Genomic DNA, 19,523 nt, shown 5'->3' on the forward strand with positions numbered 1-19,523 from the left:
ACCTGGTGGCTGGAAATTCTCGCAAGAGTGAATGTTGCAGTCTTGGGTCAGAAAGCAGTCAGAGGAAGCATTCCTTACTGTTCCAGGGTGGGGAGCTGAGTCTTTTCTCTTAAGGCCTTCCACTGATTGGATGAGGCCCATCACATTATGGAGGGTGATCTGCTTGACTCAGAGTCTACAGATTTTAATATTAAGTGCATTTAAAAAATACCTGCACAGCAACATTCAGACTGATACTTTCCAACTAGGCACCCTAACCTAGCCTAGTTAACGCATAAAATTGACCATTGCAGTTGGTACCTTGTCAGTTTTCTTTAGATTGGCCTAAAGATTCAGTGTAATCCCTATTAAAATCCAAGAAGGCCTTTAAATAGCAATTTGCAGGCTGATTGCAAAATTCATACAGACGTGTAAAGGAACTACAATAGCTAAAGCAACTTTTAAAAGATCTAAGTTGAGGGAGTCACACTACCGCATTTCATGACTGATTAGGAAGTCACAGTGGAAGGACAGACACGTAGATCAGCAGGACAGAATATAGTTCAGAAATGGCTTTAAACACATACCGTCAACTGATTTTCAACATGAGGTGCGAAGGCAGTTGAGTGGGGGAAGGGTGGTCTCTTCCAGTGCTGCTGGAACCGCTGGATGTCCACATGTGAAAATCCTAACTTCAGTTTTTACCTGGCAACCTATTGAAAATTACACAAAGTGGATCACAGGTCTAAATGTAAAACCCAAAATTGTTACATTTCTAGGAGAAAACAGGAAAACATCTTGGGGACCTTGGGTTAGGCAAAGAGTTCTTTGAATTTGATGAAAATTAGGAATTTCTGCTTTTTGAAAGATACCTCAGTGCATGAAAAGACAAGATGCCAATGGAGACAATTCTTACAGATTACGTATCGGATGAAGGGCTTGTATTCAGCGTATGTATATAAAAAAAAAAACCATCAAAGCTCAATAGAAGGAAACAACCCATCAAAAATAGTTGAAAGTTTTGAACAGGCTCTGCACCAAAAACACACGAAAGAAAAGTGGATCACAAAAACACACATGGAAACGTGCTTAATATCATCAGTCATGGGCGCCTGGGTGGCTCAGTCGGTTAAGCATCCCACTTTGGTTTAGGTTATGATCTCCCGGCTCATGAGTTTGAGCCCCGCATCGGGCACTGTGCTGACAGCTCAGAGCCTGGAGCCTGCTTCAAATTCTGTGTCTCCCCCTCTTTCAGTCTCTCCCCAACTCACCCCTGCCTCTCCCTCTCGCTCTCAAAAAATAAACATTAAAAAATTAAATATCAGTCATTAGGAAAATGCAAATTGAAACTACAATAAGATATCACTGCACACCTACAAGAATGACTAAAATGTGAAAGACTGACCCTACCCAGGATCAGCAAGGATGTGGAGGAACTGGTGGCAGAAATGTAAAATGGCACAGTCACCTTAGGAAAAAGTTAAACGGACCCCCCACCATGTGATCCAGCCACTTCCCTTCTGGGTATTTACTGGAGAGAAACGAAAGTGAACGTTGGTAAGTGGAATTGTATACAGATGTTCCCAGCAGCTCGATCAGTAATAGCACAGACTTGGAGACAACCCAGTGTCTGTCATGAGGAGAATGGATAGCAAATTGTGGCCAGTCCATACAGTGAAGTACTGTCCGGAATACAAAGGAATGAACTATCGATACACAACTGCAACGTGAGCACATCTCAAAGTAAGTATGCTGAGTGAAAGAAGCCAGATAAAAAACACATACGATGTGGTTCCATTTACATCCACAAATACAGACTAACGTATAGTGAAGAGAGCAGCTCAGGAGCTGCTGGGGAGGGGGCTGGAGGGGGGAGGCATGAGGAAAATTGGGCAGTGAGGAATCTGGTCACTATTTTGATTGCGGTGATACACATATGTCAAAATGAATCAGATTTGAATAGCATTCTGTGCTGCAGGTGGATTAGACCCCAGCGAAGCTGTGTTAAATGTAAAGCCCATAGAAGAATGGCCAGTTGACTTCATTTCCTCTTCTCCGTGACCGACTGCCATCCTCACAGTGACACCCTCCCTCCAGCCTGACAAGCCAGTGTCTGCATTCCCTCAGCTTCAGAGAACTGGTTCTTAGGGGCTGTCATGTGCCATTAGGAAAACTGCATCAAACATCACATTGCAGACACGACAGAAGGTTCTGGAACCCCCATGTTACTGGAAATGGATCTCTGTTCACTGTCTTACATCATAGCACGGGACATGTCTCCTAGCTTCCCCTTTGTCCTTCCGAGGCATCAGCATTCTGTGTTTTCCAGAAGCCTGAGAAGGTTAAGCTCCTAGCCATCTACCTCAAAGGTCAGACGTCACAGGTTTCCTTAAGCAGCTATTGTGGCTTCACCCTCCTGACCGACCTGTGGGGGCGGGGGTGGGGGGGTGGGGGTGGGAACGGCCGAAATGTCTGTCAGTGGCTGTCAAATAGAATCTCTCTCGCTTTGCCCTGTGGCTCCTTCATTCAGAAAACTGAGGCAGGTCAAGGTCAGTGACTTGGCCCAGACTTTAGATCAAGTTAGCACAGATGCTGAAAAGGCTCGGGTTCCTAACCCCTAGACCTAACCCAAGGGATGCCCCACTTTTTCTCTACCACCCCTGCCCTGTGACCCATGTCACGTGACCCCAGGGCCGCTGGGGGGAGAGAATCCGGTCCGGGCTCTGCCTTCCGGGGCCTGACAGCAGGCACAGCAGTGGTGGAGCCAGCCTCTGCATGGCCTGTCAGGGTCTGCGCGGCTTCCCCATCACGTCCACCCAGTTGCCCTAGTGACTGTGTGACCCTTTCTCCCCCACCCGGCGCTGCCACCAGCCCTATAAATAGAGGCGAGGAGCAGCTGGGCTCTCTTGGCAGTCACCATGAGGGCGCTGGTCCTGCTCTGCTGCTTTGTGGCATCGCTCCTGCTCCCAGGACAAACAGGTATGACCCTTACCCCTGTCAGCCAGGCCAGATCACGACCCCCACGTGCCCTGAGGTCTTATGTTTACTGAAGGGGGGAGGGGGGAGAGGCTCGAGCGGTAGATGGTGAGGCCTCAGTGGTTCCTGGGGTTGATGGCAAACGTGGACTCCTGGCATCGTCTCCATTCCTTTCTCCCTGGGGCCCAGGAGGAAATGGTACGGAGAACCTGAGAGACGTCGGGGGCTCCATGAGAGGCCAGAGAAAGTGGGAGCAGTGGACCGAGAGGTGCAGGCAGGCATGAGGCCTGAGCCAAGGGCTGGGAGCCAGAGGACAGGTCTGGCCAGTAGATGTTGGGGAAGAGGACCCCAAAAGTCAAGACTAGAGGACCCTTCTAGATGGGCGAAAAGAACCCGGTCTTGGAGCTGGAGGGGCCCCTGGAGGTCTGAGTTGGCTTGACCCTCCCCCCCGGTGGGGATTGGGCAGGGGCTGGCTTTGCATGACTGAACACCGGGCACAGTGCACAGAGTTGGGGGTTGTCTGGGGAACAGCAGGGTAGAAAGGAGGTCGGTTGGGAACAGGTTGGAGATGGAGTTGGGGATTGGAGCCAGAGTTTGGGAGAGGAGCAGGACCCCCTGCAGGGTATCCCTGGCCTGGGCTGGGGGCTCCACTGGAAGGGGGCTGGGGCATGTGTGCACGGTCTCCCTTTGATATCTCAGCACTTTGTGTGGCAGAGGCGGTGGCTCAGGTTACAGCGTGGGGGTTATTTCTAGGCATGGAGGGGACACCAGATCATTTGTCACCTCTCTCTTCCTGAGACTTCTGTGGCTGGGTCTCGCTTGGTGGTGCTTTGGGGGTGATCTGGGGACCCCCAGGCCTCTGGGTCTCCTGCTTTGTCTTTTCATGAGTGGCCGTCTTCATCTGCACCGGGGACCACAGGGCCAGAGCCCCAGCCGCTCGGGTCTTTGAGATTCTGTGTGTCAAGGTCCTCGACCCAGCCAGGAGGGCAGGTAGCAGGCAGGAGCAGAAGCTGTTCCCTCAGGGGGTTAGGGATCTAGGTGGGGGGATTCAGCCTTGCGAACACCGCTGGGCCCTGCCCTTGTCTGCCCTTGAGTTAATTTGGGCCTTGCAGCGCTGCTGTGGCTGGAGCGGTGAGGATTCCAAGCGGCTGTCGGGTGGCTAAGTATGGAAACAGCCATGTAATTGGATCCTGAGCCCCAAGCCACTGCTGCCCTCTCCCCTTCACAGCCCCTGCCCTGCTCCGCCCAGCCCCAGCTGCCGCCTTGCTTCCACACAGCAGGCCCTTAGCCTTTTAGGGACATCCTTCATCTTTCCTCCCAACAAGGGAACTGGACATCTGGAACGTTCCATAAGGCCTGCCTGGGGATCTTGCTGTGGGGGAAAGGAGGCAGGCAGGCATTTTGTGCGAAGATCCTCTCTGTGCGTGCTCCTTCCTTCCTGGACTCTGCAGTGTGGTCCAGTCCTGGCTTCCAGGGAGGGTTTGTCCACCATGTGCAGGGTCCCCTTTCTCCTCACTCCTGCTCACCACTTGGGCTGTGGGCTCTTCTCCCGGGGGGTGAATCTTATCACTCTACCAGCTGTAGATTACCGCAAAGGCAGCTGTCTCCTGTACCCGCTAGGAGGTTCCAGCCGTAAGGGTGGCTTCTCCCTGCCCCCATGATGACAGTCCTTCCTACTGGTTGATTTCCCACTGGAATTGTGCCACGAAGTAAATGCCACCTTGCCCAAAGGCAGCAGCTTTGCTCCTGAACTTCCCACCCTATTACTGGACCCTCATTTCCATCCCGCTGCTGGCTGGATGGCAGGCTGACCTTCTGTCTAATCCAGCTTCCTGCTCCCCGGGGATGGAGGGGGCCCTACAGAGCCGTGCTTCTGTCTCTTGTCCCCATGTTGCCCCTGTGGTCCTCTAGACCGAGGCAGCCTCTTCTTGTTCCCTAGCAAGGGACCAAGTACCTCTCCTGATGCTAGGACGCAACCAGAACTGCCGTGGCCCCATCACCAGACACCTTGTAAGTCTCCACCCCCTGACCCATGGCCTCTAGGCATTTTGACCATTGGGGTCCTCCTCTTTGTCTTGGGGACTTGGCCTGGTCACAGGCCTGCTCAAGGACAGGGGAAAGCAGCCTCGAGTATTGTCGAGGTAAGAGAGCAAAAGCTGGAGGAACCAGAGATGTGTACAAGGTCAGGCAGTGAATTAGGGACAGACAGTCTCACCCCCTCCTCCAAGAGTGGGGTGGTGGGGGGTGGCCAGCGCTGAGAGAGCATTTGGGTTCAAGTTGCTGGTGTCTGTTAGGCTGGGTTTGGGACTTCTTTGCTTCCTGCTGCCTGCATGATGCAGAGGTTGGGGTAGATGGGGATTCTGAGTCCGTTCCTTCCTCCAGCCTAGCCCTGGTTTGGCCTGCTTGCGGCCTGCTCTGGCCTCCACCCTGCTGTCCCAATAATGAGAAGTTGGTGCACGCTGGGGCTGACCCACCCCTCTGTGAGAGATGAGGGTCTGTCAGGAACCCCTTTGTGGCCCCTCCTCACCCACCCTAGGCTGGCTATTTCCAGAAAGAGGCTGTGTTCATGTTCCCTCAACAGGGCAGCCCAGCTGCTGCGATCTCCACCTTGGGGAGGGGTCATGAGCTCAGGGGTTTTGGGGAGAGGACAGAAGCCTTTGCACTGCCCCCCGCAAGGTGTGATTCCTGGCTCGGTGCAGCCAGATGAGTCCACAGGGAGAAACTAGTCTGCCCCTTCCCACATCGAGTCTCCAAAGCATTCAGTGAGATTTGCTAATGGATGTGCACACCTTGCTTAGTGGCCTGTGGAACTAGAGTTTGGGAAATGCTGTTTTTGACCCTCGCCTGGGTGTGGCAATAAAAGTCAGAGAGCTGGTTCAAGGCAGGTCTGAGCTGGAGTTCAGGTGTCCTTGCTCCCCCGGAAGGGGGTCCAGATGAGGCCAGCTGCATCCATCTGGCTGTTTGGTGCTCACTTAGGTGTGGTGGGTTGGGAAGGAGCCTAATCTCTACAGACACAGGAGGCAGATGGCTGTTGCTCTCTGCCAGGGTCCCAGGGCCAAGGACAGGGTCTAGGTGCTGTGGCTCCTGGTCTGGAATAGGGGTACAGCCGGGAGAGTGGGCAGGGGTGGGGTCTGCCACTGTGGGGTGCTGGGCTTAGCTCTCTCCAGGACACCTTCCCTGCTCCAAATCCCAATCCAGACCCACTCACAGCACAACCCCTTATGTTTAAATGCTGCCTGGGTGCAAAGCCTTTTCATTCAAACACCTCACCACATCTCACTGTGTACTAATCATCCCAGATTTATCAGGTACCTCCTGTTGTTTAGGTATGGTACTGGGGGAGTTCACATGGGTGTTTCGTCCTTGGCATGCTTACGTTCCGGTACAGGAGATAGGGTGTCTTCTGCCTTGTGGCCACACATGCACACACACATGCGCGTGCGTGGGCCACACGTGAGTGTCATGAGGGAGGCACAGGTAAAGTGAGGTAGGGTGGAAGTGCCTGGGGAGATAGTTTTTAACTGAGTGGGTCAGGAACTGTTTACAGATGAGGGAATGTTTGAGATGGGCCTGGAGGAAAGTAGCATCGAGATGTGGAGTGACGGAAGGAAGAAGATTCTACTTTAAGGGAGCAGGATAAGCAAACTCATGCTGTCAGGAGAGGTCGGGGCTCTGGGGAGAACTGGGCAAGGATAAGGGCAGGCAAAGCAAAGTGGGGGTCATGGGGAAGGTCCTTGGAAGGCTGGATTGGGCCTCTGAAGGGCCACGTGTGGTCGGCTGATGAGGAGGGCTTTGCTCTGTGGATGGTGGGTAACCTTTGAGAGCTTTGGAAGCATCCGTCCAGCAGGTGTTTGGAGGGAAGGGGAGGACGAGGGAGGCTGACTAGAGGACCTCGTCAGAAATGCCAGTTGGAGTGGGTGTGAGCTCCGCAAGGCAGTTTGGGGGGGTGGGCAGAGAGGAGGGCCAGACCCAGCAGGTAGCTGCGGTGAAGTCCACTGGACCCCAGCGAGCCAGGGCCAGAAGGAGGCCTTGAGGGTCTAGTGTGGGTCACTGGAGGTGTGATCTTGCCAGAAAAATGAATGAATGAATGAATGAATGAATGACCAGGAACATTAAAGAACAGATTTTAAAGGCTCAGTTTGGGTCATTATGAATTTGAGGTGCCAGGGAGACATCTGGGTGGATCCTGGATGTTGGAGGATGGAAAGTCAGGTCTGGAGGTCCGGACATGAGATTCATTTGGGTGAAGATGAGGCTGTTGCAGAGAGAGAAAAAGAAAAGATACAGGGATGGTCGTTGGGCAGTGCCACATTTGGGCAGTGAGTGGATTTCAGGAAAAGGGGAAGAGACCTGGGAAGACGCAGTGACCTGGATGGAAGCCAAGGGAAGGGAACATTCTGTGGTTTTTGTTTTTTGTCTTTTTAAATTTTTTAACATTCATTTTTGAGAGACAGAGACAGAGCACAAGCAAGGGTGGGGCAGAGTGAGAGGGAGGCACAGAATCCGAAGCAGGCTCCAGGCTCTGAGCTGGCAGCACAGAGCCTGATGTGGGGCTCACACCCACGAACTGTTAGATCATGACCTGAGCAGAAGTTGGACGCTCAAACGACTGAACCACCCAGGCACCCTGGGAAGGGCGCATTCTAGAAAGGCGGTCGGAGGGATGAAATGCCAAAGAGATGCCGGGGAAGATGAGGCGTTAGCTTTGATACCCTGAGGTCACAGGCAGAGCACGAGGGCCTTATGTGCATCTAGCGAAGGCGCAGAGGCAACACATTTGGACAGTGGGCTCAGGAGGGATAGAGACGTGAGAGTAAGTGGGCAGGGGGTTTGTGGATATAGCAAATTTCCTTTTCAACACTAGGAAGACGAAGTGTGTTTATGGGCCAATGGCAAGGGTCCTAGGAGAGACAAGGACTGACAGACACAAGGTGGAGAGGAAGTGACCAAGCTGCCAGACGTGCAGGAAGGGTGGGATAGGTCTTAGGAGACACGCCATAGCACTGTGGAGACCTCAGAGGGACACTGCACATTCCAGGCAAACTCAGGAGCCAGCCAGGGAGCTAATATAGGGTGTAGGGATCCTGGCCTACACTACGATTGCCGTGGAGGGCCTGGAGGGTCACCGGGTCGGGGGAAGGAACCAGACAGATGTTCCAAGAACCCATGAGGTGGAAAGGGAGGCCCATTGCCCCAAGTTGCATGGTATGGAACAGCAGGGCCGAGACCAGAGCCTGGTCCGTGGTGCTGAAGGAACACCCACCAGGCAGAGCCCGGAGACGAAATCAGTGACCCAACCTTTTTGTGTCAGTGAAAGTTGGTGAACGAGCCCCCTCAAGCCAGATGCTGTGGAGAATAGGGCAGAGTCTGATCCCAAGCTCCACCATGTAAGGTGTACATTCAGCAAATGTCCCCTGGGCCTGCAACGGGAAAAGCTCTGTATTTGGACTCCATCAGGATCTGTGACTTAGCGGGAGCTGGCTGGGAGGCACGCGGTGAGTTCCTCGGATGTCGGCCTCGGTTCTCATTCTTCTTGTGGAACAGAGACAGTCCCAGGCTCAGGTTTCCTCTGGGGTTTTTTCCTGGCTGGGAGGACTTGGCCGCGCCCATTGGCGGGGCTCATTTTGGGATCGGGGAAGTCCTGTCCCATTTGGTTTCAGCCCCATCCTTCTGCAGCCCTGAAGGTGGTTTTGTTCAGAGTCAAGGTCCCAGGCAGAGACATGCCTGCACTTGTCAGTTCCCTATCCTCCCTCACAGAGGGCTCCACGGCCGCCTTTTCTGAGCTGCCTGGTCTTAGGTGGGGGGGCTTGGGCTGCAGAAGCAGTCCCTGCTGTTAGGACGTCAGCCGTTCACACCCCCCTCGCCAGGGCCTGCAGCAGCCAGCTGTACAGAGAGCAGGCCACCCTTCCCAGCCGCTCTGGGGTGGGTGTGCCCAGGGGCCTGATCCTGAAGAATCACCACCATGAGACTGTGGTTCCGGCAGCCAGCTCCTGCCTGGCACCACCCCAGAGGCCTGTCTTCCCTGGGACTACCTCATCAGAACCACACGAAGACATAGTCTCCATGGCTCTGTCCGCTCCGAATCCTGGTCCCCAGAAGGATTTCGAGTAGAACGCTGGCTTAGCCGGGGCGGGCTCCCTGGCTTCACTGCAAGAATGTTATGCAGTGAGAAAAGGCTTTTCTCCTTCGACACTTTGGGGGACCCTCCCCCCAGGGGTCCTTGTCCTTCACCACCTTGGCAGGACCCTCTTGTCCTCTGTCACTCAGAGCGCTGAAGGGCAAAGAGCAGGTGTGGGTTGTGTGGCCAGCTCTGGGGAGGAGAAGGGTCCGGCGCAGAGTCAGAAAGGGGAGACGGGCCTTCCGTGGGGAGCCCGCCCTGTGTTGGGAACAGAATGGATTCATGATTAGGGGCGAGGAGCAATGTATGGTCAGCAAGTGATGTAAGAATGCAACTGCCTTATAATCTGGGTACTTGCCCAGAGAATACAAAGTGTGCTAATTCAAAGGGATACGTGCACCCCTGTGTTTATAGCAGCACTGTTAATACGATAGCCAAATTATGGCAGCAGCCCGAGTGTCCCTTGATAGATGGATAAAGACGATGTGGTACACACACACACACACACAGTGGAATGTCAGTCATAAAAAAGAATGAAATCTTGCCATTTGCAACCACACAGATAGATCTAGAGAGTATAACGCTAAGCGAAACAAGTCAGAGAAAGACAAATACCATGTGATCTCGCTCATATATGGAATTTAAGAAACAAAACAAACAAGCAAAGGGAAAAAATAGAGACAAAGCAAGAAACACACTCTTCACTACAGAGAAAACACTGATGGACACTAGAGGCAGGGGATAAGGGGATGGGGGAAATACAGGGTGGGGATTAAACCGTGCGGTTGTGATGGGCACCGGGTGTTGTATGGAAGTGTGGAATCACTCTCTTCTGCACCTGAATCTAATATTACACTGTCTGTTAACTAACTGGAATTAAAATTAAAAAGTTAAAACAAAACAGAAAACAGAGGCGCCTGGGTGGCTTAGTTGGTTAAGTGTCCAACTCTTAGTTTCTGCTCAGGTCGTGATCTCATGGTTCATGGATTTGAGACTCAAGTCGGCTCCAAGCTGCAAGTCAGGAGCCTACTTAGGATTAGCGCTCGCTCTCTCTCTCTCTCTCTCCCCACCCCTCCCCCACTCTCTCTTACTTTCTCATTCTTTGTCTCTTTTGAAATAAACGAACATAAAAAAGACAAGCGAGATATGAGGTGCAACACAGATCCGGACACAGCGGCAACCGAGAGGGGGCAGGACTGGAGAGAGGCAGGAAAGGGGGTGATGATGGGGACCCCTCTCTGAAAAACCAGCTTTCTGGCCTCAACGCCAGGCTGTGTTCACCACGAGGTCCTGGTCAGCCACACTGCTCGGACAGGAACAGGCTGTGTCTCTGCCCCAGGAGCTGACTTCTATTTGGGGAGATGACACACACTGAGAGAAAATGTAACTAACACCCGGGCAGCTCTAGTTGGAGTTCAGAAGAGGGCTGGAAGGTCGGCCTCACGGAGGGGCAGGGTTTCAGCTGCACTGGGAGGAAGGGGGACAGTCGCTGGACTGTCAGCTCTGAGAGGGCACGGGCTTCGTGTTTGGTTAATTTGCTCACCGCTGAGTCACCAGTGCCTAGCCTGGCGCTTGGTTCACAGAAAGCCCTTAATGTCTGATGAATGAGGGGGTGGTTTGTGCAGGCAGAGGAGGAAGAGCATCTGAAGGTGGTGATCAGAACCAGGAATGGAGACGGGGGCATTGTACTGGCAGGGGTAGCGATGAGCCCAGCTCTGGCTCGGGTGTGGGGCTCCTATTGGTGGGATCAGACCCCCTGATGGGCGAAGGGCCTGGAACACTGAGCCAGGTGGCTCTCCCTGGGCCCTTGGCATACTGCAGCCCCTCTCCTTCTCCTTCTCAGATATTTTTGGATCCTTCTAGAGCAGGGACTGCATTCTGAGCTCAAACAGGTGCAGGCAAAGTCTGGCCTGGAGTTCTGAGCCCACAGGAAGTGGGTTGTGTTGGGAGCTCAGGCCAGGGGAGAGCCCTGGGGTTTGGGAGCCCCCTCCCCCCCGCCTTTCCACCAGCTCACCGCCAAAACTGTGGCCCCTGGTCCTCCTCCAAGTGGCCATTTGGTTAGGACTCGGCCAGCCCAGTTGTTTCCCATAGAAGTTTCCCTAGGTGGCAATAGTTAAAGACTTGACAAAGCCATTGCCTTGAAAATGACCTCTCTGTCCTACGGTTCCCCAACTGCCTGTTCTGTGCACCTGCACCTTCCAGAGAGGCTTCTGGCCACTTCGTTGGTCCTTTTTTTTTTTTTTTTTTCCCTCCCACCCCTGCCCCCGTGTTCCCTCCTACCCTTTATTTCAAGTGTCAGGTAGTAGAAGATCATTTATTTCTCTAGCTTATCTCAGGGGGTCGGGACACCAGGAAGGGGTCTGGAAAAATTGGAGAAGGATCACAGCACTTGCTGTGGCCTGGGGAGCCCCTCCTGGCCTCAGGAATGAGCCTGGGTACAGGCTGTGAGGGGAGTAGAAGCCCAGTGGCAAATCTACCTTTCTCCTGTCTTCAGTTTCCCTCCTGAATTGGTAGTTAGACCAGCAGCCTCTTCACCGGGAGCCCTGTCACCTGAGGCTGCCCGCATTGGGAGCAGAGCAGCCTGCCTGGGGTGGGGCACACAGCGACATTAGGGCCGAGCAAACACTGGCTTTGTCACAAATTTGCCACCAAGCCCCTTACCATTTTGCACCTGTTTGTTTGCCCATAAAACAAGATAATTATACTTGCCCTATTTACAGCATGGGGTTGTGATGTGACTAAAATTTAAAAAAGGCTATCAGATGCTTAAAATGTTTTTTTGATATTAGACACTTTTTAAGGTTAAAAGGACAGTGACAGTAATTACAGGCTATCGCTGCTGTCCCTGGTCCTCTGGCTTGACACCTGCCACCGGTTTCCTCAAATATCACGAAATATGAACACTCAAGGGAATCCGTCAGCATCTCTGCCCCTTCTCAGGGCTGTTAACATCCTTTGGATTCTCTGTCCTCAAAGAGCTTACAAACCAGGCTGTGGGGGGAGGCAGCCCCCATTCATGACCGGCTGAGGGAACCGTATAAGGCACATGTCACAGGGTCTAAAAATAAGTAGCCTGAGTGTGCAGAGAAGGGGAGTGGGTGGGAGAGGGCCGTGGGGCTGGTGAGAGCACCACCGCTTAGTGTGAGGGGGCGTCAGGAAGACCTCGTGGGGCCGGGCCTCAGCGCTGTTCCTGTGTTCCCCTCCTGGGGCCATCGGAACCAGTGACCGTAAACCTCACGCCTTCCAACAACAGAAACTTAACCTCTCGCAGTCTGGAGGCCAGAAGTCAGAAATCAAGATGTTGGCAGGCTTCACAGGAGGATCCTTCCTGCCTCTTCCAGCTTCTGGTGGATCCTTGGCCTTCCTTGGCTTGTAGACGCGTCTCCGATCTCTGCCTCTGTCCTCACGTGGCCCCTCCTCTATGAGTCTCTGTGTGTCCTCTGCTTTTCTTCTAAGGACATCAGTCATCGGCCTTAAGGCCCACCCTAATGCAGTATGGCCACCGCTTAACTACTTATATCTGTACAGGCCCTATTTCCAAATAACGTCACATTCTGAAGTTCTGGAGGGATGGGAATTTGGGGGTGGAGGCTCCATAGCCTTGGACCCAACGGCTGAGTGGTTGTTGGCTCTGAACATATAGTTCCCGTCTCTCTCCTGGGTGGTAGCCCTCTACTGGGCACAGATGGCACCTGTTTCCTCCGTCCTCTCTCTGGCCCCACCGCCCACACTATTGCCGTAGCAGCTAATTTGGAGCTCTGCTGACACACCCAGTACAAACGTGTTGAACGAATGGACCGACAGCTGGCCGGGGGCAGGCGATCCCAGGAGGCCGCCTAGCCTTGTGGTGGTACTGGGGAGGATGGCGGGGGGCATGTTCCAGCTCCTTGTTGGGTGTGCTCAGGTATGGAGCAAGATAGAGTGGGCCTGTCCTGGGGACAGGGGGCTCTGTTTCTGGGCTGGTGTGTGGTGGAGAAGAGTCGCAGGCCAAGAACCCAGAGACTGAGGCCCAGCAGTGTTAGGCCTGGCTCTCCCTCTCCGGGTGGGTGCCCGGCCCCTTGGAGTCTCCCCCACCCCAAGTGCAGCAGGAGAGTAAGCGGGGCATGGAGTCACTTCCTAACATTCTGCAGGAGGTCCTTGGAGAGCCAACTTCCAGATGAAGGTTTGCATCCTGCTGTCTCTGCCTTTCTGCCCCCTCCTTGCCAGCAGCAGGAACGCCCAGCTGTAAGGACGGACATGCGGGTGTCCTCGTGGCAGACTTAGGGGTCCCTGACCCCGAGTCTGGGGTGTCAGGGCAGCTCTGGAAACTGGTGGATGTGGCTCTACTGCCCTGTCTCTGCTTTGTCCTGGTTCTGGAGGAGAGCAGGGTTGGGGACAGGTCTCCACTGTCTGCTAGCCTTTCTAGAAAAGCTGACCGCACCTACCCTGGCATTCCTTGCTCTCCTCTGTCTGGCTTGTCCCTCCAGTTAGATGCTGTGTGCTTAAGGGGAGGGTCTTAAATTCAGGAATGAAGTTCATGGTTATCACAGTAACCTTTTGAGTTGATAAGGCAACTACTCCTAGGACCCTTTGATCACAAAAAGAAAGAAAAAAAAAAACAAAAGAAAAAAATAGGCCTGGGCTGCTTAAATGACTTAACCCATGGGTACTTCTGTGGTTATGAATCCCAGTCTCAAATCTCCTCTCTTCTGGAACTCTCTGCCACTGAGTTGAGGGAAGGTCTTATATTTTGCTACCATCATCCATCCATCCATCCATCCATCATCCACCTGTCCATCCATCCATCCATCCATCCACCCATCCAAAGTCTGTTCAAGGCACTGGGAAACAAAATCTCTGACGAGGAAACCAAATAAGTAAGTTATTTAGCTTATTGGACAATTATAGGTGCAGTGGAGAAAAAGATTAGGTTGGGGAGAGGGGAAGGCTAGTTGGGAGACAGTGTCACCAGGGTGGTAGGAGAAGGCCTTGCAGAAATAGTGACTAGGAGCCAAGATGTAGGGGAGGAGAGTGGAGAGCTGGAGAGCTGTGGAGAGCTGGAGAGAGTGGAGAGCTGTGTGGGGAGGGCATTCCCAGCAGAGAGCACGGAGGCCCGGTGCGCTTGCTCATAGAAAGCAAGCCTGTGTGGAGGAGGGGGCCGCCAGAGCATGTGCAGAGAGGGAGCATGTGTGGGGAACAGAGGGCCTGGCGCTCAGGGAGGAGCAGTTTCACAACCCAGGTGAGAGATGTCAAGCTAGGGGTGGGAGAAATGATTAGGCCGAGGATAGATTTGGAAGGTAGACAACAGGTTTTTTAAAAAAAAGATAGCTTTATTGAGACATAATTCAAATACGTATAATGTGTCCATTTAAAGTGTGCAACTCAGGGGCGCCTGGGTGGCGCAGTCGGTTAAGCGTCCGACTTCAGCCAGGTCACGATCTTGCGGTGCGTGAGTTCGAGCCCCGCGTCAGGCTCTGGGCTGATGGCTCAGAGCCTGGAGCCTGTTTCCGATTCTGTGTCTCCCTCTCTCTCTGCCCCTCCCCCGTTCATGCTCTGTCTCTCTCTGTCCCAAAAATAAATAAACGTTAAAAAAAAATTAAAAAAAAAAAAATAAAGTGTGCAACTCAGTAGTTTTTAGTGTTTTCACAGATATGTGCAACCATATCTCGAGCAGGGAAGGAGCAGAGAGAGAGGGAACCACAGAATTTGAAGCAGGTTCCAGGGTCTGAGCTATCAGCACAGAGTCGGATGCAGGGCTCGAACTCACAAGCTGTGAGATTATGACCTGAGCCGATGTCAGATGCTTAACCTACTGAGCCACCCAGGCGCCCCAATGTTTATTTTTGAGAGAGAGAGATACACAGAGTACGAGCAGGGAGGTGCAGAGAGAGAGGGAGGCACAGAATCTGAAGTGGGCTCCAGACCCTGAGCTGTCAGCACAGAGCCAGACGTGGGGCTCAAACTCATAGGCCGAGAGATCATGACCTGAGCTGAAGTCAGCCGCTTAACCGACTAAGCCACCCAGGCGCCCCTTTTCCGTTTTATTATTGATGAAACAGGCACAGAGGAGTGGAGACAGAGGCTCACGTTTCCACTGCTGATTAGGAGAGCAAATTTGGCCCCTAACTCTGTCCTTCTCTCTTTCTCCCTGAGGGTCCCAGGGGTCCCAGGGCTGCTCCCTGAGCTGGGCAGCTGTTTTCAACCACCAGGCTTCCATTCCTCAGGCAGGTTCTGTGAGAGCCTCCCATCACCAGCCACACCTGCTTCTTTGTGCTCTTCTCCTGGGAATATCCCCTGGCAGGGTAGCAAGGCCAGCTAGACCCCAGACCCGTAATGTCCCCACAGCTGATAAGCATCAGCCTTGCAACACCACCCCCCCCCCCTCGCTGAGTGCAATTCAGTGGCTTTGAGGAATGGCCCAGGAATGGAACTTTTTTTTTTTAATTTTTATATGTTTTATTCATTTTTGAGAGACAGAGACAGAGCACAAGCTGGGGTGTGGCCGAGAGAGAGGGAGACACAGAATCAGAAGCAGGCTCCAGGCTGTCAGCACAGAGCCCAACGCAGGGCTCGAACCCATGAACCTCGAGATCGTGACCTGAGCTGAAGCCGGACGTTTAACCGACTGAGCCACCCAGGCACCCAGAATGGAACTTCTAACTAAGCTCTTCTCTCATCCTTTTTGCAAATGGCCTTGAGCCACGCCTTGAGAAGGGCTGACCCAGGAAAGAGGCTCACTACTCTCTGGTGCCTCAGGGCATCCAACAGACATTTGCTGTGCTGCCAGGCCCCGTGCTGCACCCCTGCGATCCCACTGGGGAAACACTGCAGGCCTTGGCCTCAGGGGACTTCTCTTCCATGGGGACACGAGTTAAAGGCTGCCATAGGGAGTGCTATGGGAACACAGAGCAGAAGCATCTCAGTACTGGGAGGCCCCAGGAGGCCTCCCAGGGATGGGCTTCAAAGCTGAGGTCTGATGTGTGAGCTGGAATTAGCCAGGTCCAGGCAGTGGGGGGTGGGCGACAGTGAGTCTGGCAGGGAGGATACTGGTTGGAAATGCACAAGGGCTGAAAACGGTTTCTTAGAGAATTCTGCAGGTGTTCATTGTTTGAGTCCTGGAGCTCATGGCGTTCTTAGGCACTGTGGGGACACGAAGAGGCTTTGGGGCCACAGGTGCACCAGCCAGAGTCAATGACAGCCTAGGAGGGAAGATTGGACACACGCACCCCTGCCCCCCCGAAGGTCACAGCCACATGGGACAGGGTTGCGTCACGTGGCTCAGTATGGACAGTCATGGACACTGAGTCAGCTGAGGTCAGTGAGGGGACCACCCAGGTGGCTTGGAGAGGTGAGAACTGGAAGACGTCATAGAGGCCGCGGGACGGAGGCTGGCAAGAGGGAACAGGTGAGGCCAGACCTGCTGAGAAGCAGGTAGTGGTGTGACCTCTTATGGGTTGGTTCTCAAAAGGTATGTTGAAATCCTAACCCCCTCCCCATCCCCCCCCCCGCCCCCCCCCCCCCCCCCCCCCCCCCGCCGTGCCTCCAAATGTGGCCTTATTTGGAAATCGGTTCCTTGCAGATGTGGTTAGTTAGCCTGACTGGGTGCCCTTTGAAGTGGAGGAGGAGAGATGCAGAATAGAGACACAGGGAGAAGGCCGTGGGCCACGGAGGTAGACATGGGAGACACATGTGGATAGGCCAGGGACTGCCGGGAACCAGCAGAAGCGGAAGAGGCAGGAAGGAGCCTCCCTGAGCACCTTTGGTAGGAGCACGGCCCTGCGGACACCCTGAGTTTGGACTTCTGGCCTCCAGAATAGAGAGATAATAATACACTTACGTCTCTCTCTTCCCCTCCCTCCCTTCCTCCCTTCCTTCTTTCCTTCCAGTGTTTTATTTGTTTCAGGTGTACAACATAGTGATTTGAAAGGCTTCCCTGACCAGGAATCGAAACATTCCTGCTGCTTTAAGCTGCCCAGGTTGTGGTGCTTTGTTATAGCAGCTATGGGAAATGATACCAGAGCAGGCTCAGGCTTTGGGGCAGGGATGGCGGGGGGGCTGCGTGGCCAGCCGGCAGGCAGGCCACTGGCTGGAGCTCCTCGATGTGGCCTGGCAGAGGCTGCGTGGGGCCCTTGGTGTTGATCAGGAAGGGTCATCCCGGGGACAGTGAGTGCGGAATGTTCGCTTGCTCTTGCCCCGCCCTCCGGCCTGCCCTTGGCTTTAACCTTCCTCTCCCCAGGGGAGCCCCGTGGGAACCAGAAGAGTGCTCACCCTGACCTGCCTGGTCACCAGGCTGCCGAAGGAAAAGAAAGGTCTGGGTAGCAAGAGGCTCATTTGCTCTCAGTGTTTGAAGAGACGAGAACCCAGACCCTTGGCGACACTAACTCCAGCAAGAAGCTTCCTTGGGGGTTTAACTTCCTAAAAGGATTTCTCCCTAGGGGTGGGGATTTCCAGAGAGGGGGGCCCTTTGGGAGGGAGAGAGCCACCTCTCACCGGGAGAGTGTGGCCCACGTGTCTGAAGTTCAGTGGGCTAGGACACTTGGGGATACAAACCGGCAAGCCTGCTCCCAGGGGAGACATAGGATTTCTAGAACATCCTACCATAGATCGGCCTGGATATTCTTTGCCTGTGGCATTCCAAGCTCTGAAGTCCTAACTGAGGGTAATGGATGGGTTTGCTCTAGAGGCTTTGGGAGTTTGTACCGTTCATGGAGCGGGGAGAAGTCTTCCTTTTCCCTTGTGACCCAGACTCTGGAAGCCTCTTCTCGTTGGGGTTGTTTGGCCTCTGCAGTCCTGAACTCAGAAACTAAGAGTTGATCTCATGTAACTTTCATGGAACCAGCTGACCTTTGTCCCCCGATGACGGGGACAGTGAATCCCTCCCTGCATCCCCTACCCCCACCCTACCATGATACCAGAGCACCCAGAGTGATGGGAAACACAGGGCTGGGCTGGGTGCAGATGGCCTCCAGGAGCTTGAACCTTACCCCAGTCCTTCCCAAGGTCTCCATCGAGATCTGTGCTCTGGGACCCAGCCTGACGTCAGAGTCCTCAGCTGGTACTCACTGGGAGGCCATGCCTTATAGGAGCAATGAGGGGGAATGAATGAGCGATCCCAGGAATGCTGGGTCTTGGGGCAAGGGCAAGACGTGGGCATAATGCATTAGAAACGTCAAGGAGAGAAGAAAGTCGTAGCTGGGTGGAACCCCATGTGAAAGACCAGGGCGAGGGGTACAGAGACCTTGGTTTAAGTCCAGCTTTTGCTCATTAGGCGGCTTCCAGCTGGCACTTTTAGCTCTCTGTGCCTCAGTCACCTCTGCTGTGAAATGGATGGATTGGGCTAATTTCCAAGGTTTCTTCAGCACTACAAATCTCTAACGTGAAAATAATCAAAACAAGAATGAGGTTTGGCGCCACCAACGTAAGGACCCAGGAGTGGAGCGCATGTGCTGTGAACTTGGTAAAGTCCTCTGGGAGAGAAGCTGGAGAGATCTGGCATCTTGTCTGGATAGCGGTTTTGCGGGAAGGGTCTATGGGCCGGAGTATGCAGGGCAACTCACGGGGCACAATATTCGTTATTGCTGCTCTAGCCTCTGCCCTTGGTTTGACCTTCCTCCATAACCTTCCCTGAGCAGACTTGGGGGGAAACAGCTTCTCGGTCTTCTGGAGGTAAGATCTGCTCAGGACACCTCACCGCCAAGCAGGTGTGGGGCAGGCCTGGCTCTGTCATTGGGGCTGCCTGTGGTCGTGCAGACCCTTCAAAGCTGTGAAAACATTAGCTCTGATTTCAGCTGAGCGGACAAGCCGAGTGCCATTCTCTCTCTCTGTCTCTGTGGTGCAGTCAAAGCTACTTTCTCAAGGCCTGAGTCATTTCTAAAGGGCTTATCGCCCTGTGCTCGCTTATTCCAAGGACGACGAGGGCGGTCTGTCACGGTGGTGGCCTCTCTGGTTGTGTTGCCGCCTCTGAGAACTGAGAAGGAAGGGCCCTTAGTTGCTCCTCCTGCAGACAGCGCCTCTCACCCGTCCTCACACACAGCACACAGAGTGGGCTTCGGCACCCCCTGAGCGTGCATTTGTGCTGGGGGCGACGTGTGGGGTCACTCCTTCAGTGGTGGGGCAAAGGGATCTGGGAGGCAGGGGAGAGAGAGGAAGCTATGCATTCCTTCAGAAGTTTCTGGGTGAGGGGCGCCAGGGTGGATCAGTCAGTTAAGTGTCTGACTTCGGCTCAGGTCATGATCTTACAGTTCATGAGTTTCGGCTCCGCGTCGGGCTCTGTGCTGACAGCTCAGCCTGCTTCAGATTCTGTGTCTCCCTCTCTCTCTCTGCCCCTCCCTCCCTCCCTCCCACTCTGTCTCTCTCTCAAAAATAAATAAACATTAGAAAAAAGAAAGAAGTTTCTGGGTGAGTCAGGGCTGACTGGAAGTGGAGGTCGGTCATCACAGGAGTCAACATGGGGCTCAGCAGGGCGAGATCT

The 19,523-nt window shown here is 53.7% G+C and overlaps 1 protein-coding gene across 1 annotated transcript in view; it reads left to right on the forward strand.

The window, feature by feature from the left end:
- The first annotated feature begins 2,897 nt into the window (after nt 1-2,897).
- Nucleotides 2,898-19,523, forward strand: part of SRL (sarcalumenin) — a 34,405-nt gene continuing 17,779 nt past the window's right edge. Inside the window, 1 exon segment of the mRNA XM_047087824.1 lies at nt 2,898-2,958. Within this exon segment, the coding sequence (XP_046943780.1) occupies nt 2,898-2,958 (61 nt within the window).

This window comes from Lynx rufus, unplaced genomic scaffold (genome assembly GCF_022079265.1).
Source record: "Lynx rufus isolate CCGP_SWC_20201006 ecotype Redwood Valley unplaced genomic scaffold, mLynRuf1.p SCAF_23, whole genome shotgun sequence".
NCBI classification, from domain to species: domain Eukaryota; kingdom Metazoa; phylum Chordata; class Mammalia; order Carnivora; family Felidae; genus Lynx; species Lynx rufus.